Genomic DNA, 12,201 nt, shown 5'->3' on the forward strand with positions numbered 1-12,201 from the left:
AGGTCCAAAAACACACCTGCAATTACCGGATCTCGCCATTGGTATCGCCAAAGAGAACGAAACGGAAATCTTCGAGATTGTAACTTTAACCTTGGTTGTTTTCAGCTGAATCAGTTTATCAGAACGAGCCCTCCTGCCACAAAGCCATGAAGATGCATCTTTTCATCACATTGTGTCTGCTGGGTAAGGAATCACTATGTTCACCCTGGCAATATGTGATAGCAAATAAGGGGTAATTATTTTAATGCCCCAATACAATAATTCATGTGTTTACTTGTTTTATCTAGCACCCAAAATGTATTTAATTACAGAGCACAATGCAATTTACTAATAACATGATATAGCATTTATTCATTATTTAATGAAAATGTTGAGTTAGTATTCATCCACAAGAACTGAAACGCGTACTTGCAATATGTACTTTTAGGGTGTGTTTATATTGCTTTATTACATTTTCATTTGGATTTACGTAATTGCATGAAAAACATAAAGGTCTTCACATTAATATGTTGGGTGTGGAGATTTACAGAATACATTAATGTGAAGACCTTTATGTTTTTCATGCAATAACGTAAATCCAAATGAAAATATAGTAAAGCAATATAAACACACTAAAAGTACATATTGCAAGAACATGTTTCAGTTCTTGTGGACGAATACTAACTCCACATTTTCAGATCCCAAACACACTGCATGACCAAAAGTATGTAGACAACTTTTGGTCTGGGGCTGTTTTTCAGGGTTTGGGCTAGGCCCAATGGAGGGAAATCTTAATGCTGCACATTCTAGATAATTCCGTGCTTCTCCAACAGTTTGGGGAAGGCTCTTTGCTGTTTCAGCATGACAATGCATATAGAAATGGGGTCAAAAACAAAATAGAAAAATATAAGGATGGACAACAAGTATATTGTACAGGATACATCCTAAATGCCGACTAATACAACCTGTAATGCTAGCTTATAAAACATTATGCATGCAAGGTTTGAGGTCTCACATGTATGAAAACAACATGCCCAAAAACTATACCTGCATCATCACCCAGGGCGAAACTGCAAACAAGACTGCGGTTGTGGACAGCAGTAAGCCTTATTTACACGTTAGACATTACAGGCATTTAGCAGACACTCTTTTCCAGAGTGACTTACACAACTATTACATGGCATTTATATTGCATCCATTTATACAGTTGGATATATACTTAAGCAATGCAGGTTAAGTACCTTGCTCAAGGGTACAACGGCAGTGTCCATCCTGGCTATTGACCAACTTCTTAACCATTATACTACAGTGCTGCCCCAGTAATGCTACCTGTAATGCTAGCTTATAAAACAATATGCATGCAAGGTTTGAGGTTTCGTATTTACGAAACGAAACCCACTGATTCACTCACGTTCATTGTGACACAAAGGACAACTTAAAATATGAATTAAATTAAATCAAATGTACTGGGATTGGGGTAGAGTGCTTTGGTAAGATATGATCATTGAGAATTGAAATAATGTAATTATCCTTTTCAGTGGTGCAAGGTTTATCCTCAGAAGTGGAAGTGAACGAATTGACTTCTTCCTGTCAAACAAAAGAGAAAATTCTAAGGATGGACTGCAACTATACTGTCCCAGATACATCCAAAGCACTGACTTGCGAGTACAGACAAGAAGACAAAGTGATCGGCAGTACAGATCCCAAAGTTGCAGTGGACCCCACCTTCAAAAACCACGCTAATGTAACTTTGTTGAATGGAAATGTGTGTCGCCTTCTCTTGACGGGATTCTCTGAAGACACGCCCAACAACTATACCTGCATCATCACCCAGGGCGAAACTGCAAACAAGACTGCGGTTGTGGACAGCAGTAAGCCTTATTTACACGTTAGACATTACAGGCATTTAGCAGACACTCTTTTCCAGAGTGACTTACACAACTATTACATGGCATTTATATTGCATCCATTTATACAGTTGGATATATACTAAGCAATGCAGGTTAAGTACCTTGCTCAAGGGTACAACGCAGTGTCCATCCTGGCTATTACCAACTTCTTACCATTATACTACAGTGCTGCCCCAGTAAGCTACCTGTATGCTAGCTTATGAAACAATATGCATGCAAGTTTGAGGTTTCGTATTACGAAACGAAACCCACTGATTCCTCACGTTCATTGTGACACAAAGGACAACTTAAATATGAATTAAATTAATAAGTGTACTGGATTGGGGTAGAGTGCTTGGTAAGATATGATCATTGAGAATTGAAATATGTAATTATCCTTTTCAGTGGTGCAAGTTTATCCTCAAAGTGGAAGTGAACGAATTGACTTCTTCCTGTCAAACAAAAGAGAAAATTCTAATGATGACTGCAACTATACTGTCCCAGATACATCCAAAGCGCTGACTTGCGAGTACAGACAAGAAGACAAGTGATCGCAGTACAGACCCAAAGTTGCAGTGGACCCCACCTTCAAAAACCACGCTAATGTAACTTTGTTGGATGGAAATGTGTGTCGCCCTCTTGACGGGATTCTCTGAAGACAGCCCAAAAACTATACCTGCATCATCACCCAGGGCGAAACTGCAAACAAGACTGCGGTTGTGGACAGCGAAGCCTTATTTAATTTACACATTACAGGCATTAGCAGACACTCTTTTCCAGAGTGACTTACACAACTATTACATAGCATTTACATTGCATCCATTTATACAGTGGATATATACTAAGCAATGCAGGTAAGTACCTTGCTCAAGGTACAAGGCAGTGTCCATCCTGGTATTGACCAACTTCTTAGCCATTATACTACAGTGCTGCCCAGAATGCTACCTGTAATGCTAGCTTATGAAACAATATGCCTGAAATGTTTGAGGTTTGTATTTACGAAACGAAACCCACTGATTCCTCACGTTCATTGTGACACAAAGGACAACTTAAAATATAATTAAATAAATAAAGTGTACTGGGATTGGGGTAGAGTGCTTTGGTAAGATATGATCATTGAGAACTGAAATAATGTAATTATCCTTTTCAGTGGTGCAATGTTTACCTCAAAGTGGAAGTGAACGAATTGACTTCTTCCTGTCAAACAAAAGAGAAAATCTAAGGATGGACTGCACTATACTGTCCAGATACATCCAAAGGCTGACTTGCGAGTACAGACAAGAAGACAAAGTGATCGGCAGTACAGATCCCAAAGTTGCAGTGGACCCCACCTTCAAGAACCACGCTAATGTAACTTTGTTGGATGGAAATGTGTGTCGCCTCCTCTTGACGGGATTCTCTGAAGACAAGCCCAAAAACTATACCTGCATCATCACCCAGGGCGAAACTGCAAACAAGACTGCGGTTGTGGACAGCAGTAAGCCTTTTTTAAATTTTAGATTTTACATTTCATTACAGGCATTTAGCAGACACTCTTTTCCAGAGTGACTTACACAACTATTACATAGCATTTACATTGCATCCATTTATACAGCTGGATATATACTGAAGCAATGCAGGTTAAGTACCTTGCTCAAAGGTACAATGGCAGTGTCCATCCTGGTTATTGACCAACTTCTTAGCCATTATACTACAGTGCTGCCCCAGTAATGCTACCTGTAATGCTAGCTTATGAAACAATATGCCTGAAATGTTTGAGGTTTCGTATTTACGAAACGAAACCCACTGATTCACTCACGTTCATTGTGACACAAAGGACAACTTAAAATATGAATTAAATTAAATAAAGTGTACTGGGATTGGGGTAGAGTGCTTTGGTAAGATATGATCATTGAGAACTGAAATAATGTAATTATCCTTTTCAGTGGTGCAATGTTTATCCTCAGAAGTGGAAGTGAACGAATTGACTTCTTCCTGTCAAACAAAAGAGAAAATTCTAAGGATGGACTGCTACTATACTGTCTCAAATACATCCAAAGCGCTGACTTGCGAGTACAGACAAGAAGACAAAGTGATCGGCAGTACAGATCCCAAAGTTGCAGTGGACCCCACCTTCAAAAACCACGCTAATGTAACTTTGTTGGATGGAAATGTGTGTCGCCTCCTCTTGACGGGATTCTCTGAAGACAAGCCCAAAAACTATACCTGCATCATCACCCAGGGCGAAACTGCAAACAAGACTGCGGTTGTGGACAGCAGTAAGCCTTTTTAAAATTTTAGATTTTACATTTCATTACAGGCATTTAGCAGACACTCTTTTCCAGAGTGACTTACACAACTATTACATAGCATTTACATTGCATCCATTTATACAGCTGGATATATACTGAAGCAATGCAGGTTAAGTACCTTGCTCAAAGGTACAATGGCAGTGTCCATCCTGGTTATTGACTAACTTCTTAGCCATTATACTACAGTGCTGCCCCAGTAATGCTACCTGTATTGCTAGCTTATGAAACAATATGCCTGAAATGTTTGAGGTTTCGTATTTACGAAACGAAACCCACTGATTCACTCACGTTCATTGTGACACAAAGGACAACTTAAAATATGAATTAAATTAAATAAAGTGTACTGGGATTGGGGTAGAGTGCTTTGGTAAGATATGATCATTGAGAACTGAAATAATGTAATTATCCTTTTCAGTGGTGCAATGTTTATCCTCAAAAGTGGAAGTGAACGAATTGACTTCTTCCTGTCAAACAAAAGAGAAAATTCTAAGGATGGACTGCAACTATACTGTCCCAGATACATCCAAAGTGCTGACTTGCGAGTACAGACAAGAAGACAAAGTGATCGGCAGTACGGATCCCAAAGTTGCAGTGGACCCCACCTTCAAGAACCACGCTAATGTAACTTTGTTGGATGGAAATGTGTGTCGCCTCCTCTTGACGGGATTCTCTGAAGACAAGCCCAAAAACTATACCTGCATCATCACCCAGGGCGAAACTGCAAACAAGACTGCGGTTGTGGACAGCAGTAAGCCTTTTTTAAATTTTAGATTTTACATTTCATTACAGGCATTTAGCAGACACTCTTATCCAGAGTGACTTACACAACTATTACATAGCATTTACATTGCATCCATTTATACAGCTGGATATATACTGAAGCAATGCAGGTTAAGTACCTTGCTCAAAGGTACAATGGCAGTGTCCATCCTGGTTATTGACCAACTTCTTAGCCATTATACTACAGTGCTGCCCCAGTAATGCTACCTGTAATGCTAGCTTATGAAACAATATGCCTGAAAGGTTTGAGGTCTCGCATGTACGAAAACAAACCCACTGATTCACTCACGTTCATTGTGACACAAAGGACAACTTAAAATATGAATTAAATGAAATAAAATTCAGTGTATTGGGATTGGGGTTAAGGGCTTTGGTAAGATATGATCGCTGAAAATTGAAATAATGTGATTATCCTTTTCAGTGGTGAAATGTTTTTCCTCAAAAGTGGAAGTGAACGAATTGACTTCTTCCTGTCAAACAAAAGAGAAAATTCTAAGGATGAACTGCAACTATACTGTCCCAGATACATCCAAAGAGCTGACTTGCGAGTACAGACAAGAAGACAAAGTGATCGGCAGTACAGATCCCAAAGTTGCAGTGGACCCCACCTTCAAGAACCACGCTAATGTAACTTTGTTGGATGGAAATGTGTGTCGCCTCCTCTTGACGGGATTCTCTGGAGACATGCCAAAAAACTATACCTGCATCATCACCCAGGGCGAAACTGCAAACAAGACTGTGGTTGTGGACAACAGTAAGCCTTTTTTAAATTTTAGATATTACATTATATTACAGGCATTTAGCAGACACTCTTATCCAGTGTGACTTACACTATTTCATAGCATCCATTTATACAGCTGGATACATACTGAAGCAAAGCAGATTAAGTACTTTGCTCAAGGGTAGAATGACAGTGTCCATCCTTGGAATTGAACCTGTTATCTTTAGGTTACAAGATCAACTTCTTACCCATTATACTACACTGCTGACCCAGTACAGCTACCTGTAATGATAGCTTATAAAACTAGAAAGGTTACAATTCCTGAAGGAATTGTGTGGGCTTGCTTCAAATTCCATCTGGCACTGTCCTCAAGCCTCAATGCATTTCAATGAGGGCGCATAGCTCAGATGACGCATAAAACCGTCCAGACCCACGGCACACCGTAGCGTTACATATACAGCCGGGGATCAGCAAGTAGCGATTACGTTCCAGGGATTAGTCATATCCTAAAAGTGTCATGAGTATAACTTGGCTAACTATATAGCTAGCTAGCTATAGCAGGTCCTCACCTCCCACTGTAATGTTATTTATTGTCCTCCGTGTGTACATACATCTGTATCGGTGGTCGTAGCGTCCATGTGTCCATACATCTGTATTGGTGGTCGTAGCGTCCATGTGTCCATACATCTGTATTGGTGGTTGTAGCTGTGTGTCATTAGCTCCTACTCATGTGTGCTGGATAGCATCAGTATGCGGGTTGTAGCTGTGTGTCCGTAGATCCTACTCATGCGTGTAGGATAGCATCTGTACGCGCTAAGTTAATTAAGTAGGTGAAACGCTAACATGTTAGCATAGGCGATAAAGCTGTGCTTAAAAATCTCGTGTCATTGGAAGTGCGTCCTACTAAACGTGCATGACCACCTGTGCATGTGTCCTCCTAAACGTCCATGAGAGTGACCACCTGCGCATGCGTCCTACTAAAGCATTCCACTAAACATCCATGAGTGACCCTCTATGGACTGACCACACTAAAGTTGAATATTTCAAAAAGTTTGTATATTTCAAAAATCTGAATACAATGTCTGGAATTAGCCGGTCATTTTGGTGTAAAAAGTTTGAATGTAGTGCAAAAACTGTAGGTCTAGTTAGAGCTAGAAAAATTGGGCAGAAAGTGCAGATAATAAGAAATATGAAAGGTACCAACAGTGGGTTGCCGAAAGCAAGCCCACTGACAATATACATGCAAGGTTTGAGGTCTCGCATGTACGATAACAAACCCACTGATTCACTCCTGTTCATTGTGACACAAAGGACAACTTAAAATATGAATTAAATAAAATAAAGTGTACTGGGATTGGGGTAGAGTGCTTTGGTAAGATATGATCATTGAGAACTGAAATAATGTAATTATCCTTTTCAGTGGTGCAGTGTTTATCCTCAAAAGTGGAAGTGAACGAATTGACTTCTTCCTGTCAAACAAAAGAGAAAATTCTAAGGATGGACTGCAACTATACTGTCCCAGATACATCCAAAGTGCTGACTTGCGAGTACAGACAAGAAGACAAAGTGATCGGCAGTACGGATCCCAAAGTTGCAGTGGACCCCACCTTCAAGAACCACGCTAATGTAACTTTGTTGGATGGAAATGTGTGTCGCCTCCGATTGATGGGATTCTCTGAAGACACGCCCAAAAACTATACCTGCATCATCACCCAGGGCGAAACTGCAAACAAGACTGCGGTTGTGGACAGCAGTAAGCCTTTTTTAAATTTTAGATTTTACATTTCATTACAGGCATTTAGCAGACACTCTTTTCCAGAGTGACTTACACAACTATTACATAGCATTTACATTGCATCCATTTATACAGTTGGATATATACTTAAGCAATGCAGGTTAAATACCTTGCTCAAGGGTACAACGGCAGTGTCCATCCTGGCTATTGACCAACTTCTTAGCCATTATACTACAGTGCTGCCCCAGTAATGCTACCTGTAATGCTAGCTTATAAATCAATATGCCTGAAAGGTTTGAGGTTTCGTATTTACGAAAACAAATCCACTGATTCACTCACGTTCATTGTGACACAAAGGACAACTTAAAATATGAATTTAATTAAATTATATCAAGTCTATTGGGATTGGGGTAGAGTGCTTTGGTAAAATATGATCACTGAGAATTGAAATAATCTAATTATCCTTTTCAGTGGTGCAATGTTTTTCCTCAAACGTGGAAGTGAAAGAATTGACTTCCTGTCAAACAAAAGAGAAAAATCTAAGGATGGACTGCAACTATACTGTCCCAGACACATCCAAAGCACCGACTTGCGAGTACAGACAAGAAGGCAAAGTGATCGGCAGTACAGATCCCAAAGTTGCAGTGGACCCCACCTTCAAGAACCGCGCCAATGTATTCTTGCTGGATGGAAATGTGTGTCGCCTCCTCTTGACGGGATTCTCTGGAGACAAGCCCAAAAGCTATACCTGCATCATCACCCAGGGCAAAACTGCAAGCAAGACTGTGGTTGTGGACGGCAGTAAGCCTTATTTAAATTTTAGACATTACATTACAGGCATTTAGCAGACACTCTTACCCAGAGTGACTTACACAACCATTACATTGCATCCATTTATACAGCTGGATATATACAGAAGCAATGCAGGTTAAGTACCTCGCTCAAGGGAACAACAGCAGTGTCCATCCTGGGTATTGACCAAATTCTTAGCCATTATACTATAGTGCTGCCCCAGTAATCCTACCTGTAATGTTAGCTTATAAAACAATATTCATGCAAGGATTGAGGTCTCACATGTACCCACTGATTCACTCACGTTCATTGTGACACAAATTTCGACTTAAAATATTAATTAAATTAAATTAAATAAAGTGTATTGGAGTTGAGGGCTTTGGTAAGATATGATCACTGAGAATTGAAATAATGTAATTATCCTTTTCAGAGATGCAATGTTTTTCCACACAAGTGGAAGTGAAAGAATTGACTTCCTGTAAAACAAAAGACAAAAATCTAAGGATGGACTGCAAGTATACTGTCCCAAATACATCCAAAGCGCTGACTTGCGAGTACAGACAAGAAGGCAAAGTGATCGGCAGTACGGATCCCAAAGTTACAGTTGAATCAACCTTCAAAAACCGCGTCAGTGTGACCTTGCTGAATGGAAATGTGTGTCGCCTCCGCTTGACGGGATTCTCTGAAAACAAGCCCAAAAACCATACCTGCATCATCACCCAGGGCACAAGTGCAAGGAAGTCTGTGGTTGTGAACAGCAGTAAGTCTTGTTTAAATTATAGACCGTAATGCTAGCTTATAAAAATATATGCACAGACGGTTTGAGGTCTCACATGTACGAAAACAAACCCACTGAGTTAGTCATGTTCATTTTGACACAAAGGTCAACTTGAAATATGAATTGAATTTAATGAAATCAAGTGTACTGGGATTGGGGCTAAGGGCTTTGGTAAGATATGATCACTGAGAAATGAAATCATGTAATTTTCTTTTTCAGTGGTGCAATGTTTTTCCTCACATGTGGGGCATCCAGTTATGGGTTGGGTAAGGTAAATGGTAAATGGAATGCATTTATATAGCGCTTTACAATTGATGCCTCTCATTCGCCAGAGCAGTTAGGTGTTAGTTGTCTTGCTCAAGGACACTTCGACACGCCCAGGGCGGGGTTTGAACCGGCAACCCTCCGACTGCCAGACAATCGGTCTTACCTCCTGAGCTATGTCGCAACATCTGTTTGTAGATTTGATGCCTTAATTATTTGAGCAGCCCAACCGTTTTTTGTGATCTTCAAGTTAATTTGTTGTTAAGGTCTTGAGTGACAGCTGACGACTAACCTTGTGTCCCTACATAAAATGTTGTAGTAGCGTTCTGCTCCTCCTTAAAAGCCAGAGTTGCTCTTAGGGTTAAGATGTTTTGTGTGCGTGCAAAACCCATAGGCAAAAAAAAACAACGTCCAATCCATTGATTTGCTTTAATTCCAAACAGTCTATTTATTTGCTTACTGTAATGTCATTGCATCTGTTGGGTCCCAGAAAATCTCAGCCAGACAGAAGATGCACAACCCAATTCAATAACGCAAGTTTTATCTGCACACTGTCACCCCGCTGTCTCCCCTAACATTCAGTTTAACATCTTTTTATACTTTATATGGTTCCTGTGACTCCTAGGATAAGGAGGGTACGTCTGTGGTCATTGCGCGTACCCGCAGATGAAACTACTTGGGAAAATTACAAAGCATATTCTGCATGTTTTTCTCATTCATTTGGCTCAGTACCGTGAAAGCAATTGTACCGAACAATTCAAATATTACATGACAGACAGACAAGCCAAACGCAGTTGCACATACAGTAGGCATGGTCAAAAACTGTGTGCTTCCCCAAGTAAGCATCAACTTGTTTCCCTAAGTAAGCAACACCTTGTTTCCTGTTCCAGTGTGCTCATGTTAAGTGCAGCTGTAGCCCTATACACCGCTCAGTGTTTGACAGTATAAGTGCACACATACAAAATAACATAGATGAGCAAAATGACATACTAGCTCCAAAAAATATACCACCATAAAAAAAGTTTAATGGAGTGCAGTGGTGTGTATAACTAATTATCCAAATGAGACAGTTTAATTGATTGAAAAAAACCTGCACATACTGTCATCCAGGAAAGGAAATGCCCACCTCTGAGCTAAAGCATTGCATCCTTGGTAAAGTGTAACACCACCACAGCCCAGAATCCAATTCTCACTGCTCCACTTAACAACTGGGTCCAGGAATCACGCAGGGTGACGCATAATTGTAATTAAACACAATTAGTGTTGCTTAGTGAGGTTTTTGTGCATTAGAGACTCCTGTGGTTTATTTCAATGTCTGTGGTCTACTTGTGCATAGCCTCAGTGAAAAGCAGCTGCAGTTAGCTTAATGCATTTCAGAGTATGGACATGAAATTCTTCTTTCCACAGAAATGGGTAGGACCTGAAATTGCACTCATGCACTTAAAATCATGAACATGAGCAAAGCATATTTTCAAGATCAGATAAGAAATGTGGGTGCATCACAAAGTGATGCAAGGCTGTTACAAATATATGGCTATTATAATACATATATTTTAAACACATCGCAAAATATTTATATTTTCCACATGTCCAATATACTGCAATATATTCAATTTCTGAAAGGGGCAAGGTTGGTTCTGAGGGGATGGGTAAATGATTTGGTCAATCCCAGTGCACCTTGAATGGAAGCTTATGATTCTGGCCTGTGCTTTTCTTTTCAGAAACTCTGATTCCCTGTTCTGCCATCAGCGTGCTGTTCCAGACGAGCCCTGCAGTGCTGCTAACGCTGCTCCCTGTGCTGCTGGAAATGTGGCATTTGTGAAGCGGTGGAGTGCGGAAGGCATGAAATCAATAGTTTTATTTGAATCAGGCCTTTAAATCCGTTTTATTTGAATCAGGCCTTTAAATCAGTTTTATCTGAATCAGTCCTTTTTTGTTTGGCTCACCTACTGGATATATAAACTTGCTACCTGACATTCTAGAATGCCTGCAGATTTCTGTATGGATATTGCAAAAACACACAATTTATAGCTTGACAGGATTATTTTATGACTGAAAACATTTATGACCATCCAGTGTGAATGCCTTTTTCTTTTTTTCTTTTCTCACAATGTTTGTGTTTCTTCAAGCTTGTATAACCTTTTTAGTAATTGTGTATCTGGATAAACATAATAATAATAATAATAATAATAATAATAATAATAATAATAAATAGCCCCTTCATTCATAGGTTAGGCTAAAGGAAATAAATAGTTCAAGTAAACTACACTGTGTGTGTGTGTGTGTGTGTGTGAGAGAGAGAGAGATAACTCCTGCTCATATACCCACACTTGATTTTTAATAAATGTATAAAACATTTATTTTCATATGCATGTTACTCGGTTGTATGTTAATGTCTGGTTCTTGTCCATCCTCATCCATAAATTGATATTAATTTGAACGATGACACTGTCATGTTGCTTCTTAGTGGGAAGCAATTGGGGAGCAGGGAGGGAGTCCATGATCTCAATTTATCAATTTATCAGTTGCTCCCCACCGACTGCACAACTTCATGCATGATGGGAAACGACTTGCTCTGGTTTGAGCGAAGCGCCAGTTGGCTCAGAAAAGCTGTCACCACCCACAAGGAAGTAATGAGACTTCTATCTTATCCATCATTATTCCAAGATGAACTTCATGAACTGTCAGACAGACACCAAATTATTTTTATCAGAGTACTGACATTCACAATTGAACGCTTTACACATTCTTCATAAATGCTGTCTTAATAAACATATCTGCAATGGAGTTTATATAGAAATAACTGTATAAAAACCCCCTGAATAAAATATAACGAGAAAGTAATTAGAAGAAGCTCTTGGTACACAAACTCCTGTATCCAATAATAATAATAATAATAATAATAATAATAATAATAATAAAAGACTTGATTCACATCAATTTGTAGTGAGTGTCATAGTATTTCTCGCTAT

General features: G+C 39.5%; 1 protein-coding gene across 1 annotated transcript; it reads left to right on the forward strand.

Annotated features, from left to right (window-relative positions):
* Positions 1 to 3,092: 3,092 nt before the first annotated feature.
* LOC135262522 (obscurin-like) lies at positions 3,093 to 11,587 on the forward strand. The gene is made up of 8 exons (XM_064349537.1): positions 3,093 to 3,345; positions 3,794 to 4,126; positions 4,575 to 4,907; positions 5,361 to 5,693; positions 7,081 to 7,413; positions 7,867 to 8,196; positions 8,618 to 8,947; positions 10,951 to 11,587. The coding sequence occupies exons 1-8, from the start codon at positions 3,093 to 3,095 to the stop codon at positions 11,049 to 11,051; spliced, it is 2,346 nt and encodes a 781-aa protein (XP_064205607.1). The 3' UTR covers positions 11,052 to 11,587.
* The last annotated feature ends 614 nt before the right edge of the window (positions 11,588 to 12,201 follow it).

Source organism: Anguilla rostrata, chromosome 9 (genome assembly GCF_018555375.3).
Source record: "Anguilla rostrata isolate EN2019 chromosome 9, ASM1855537v3, whole genome shotgun sequence".
NCBI lineage: Eukaryota > Metazoa > Chordata > Actinopteri > Anguilliformes > Anguillidae > Anguilla > Anguilla rostrata.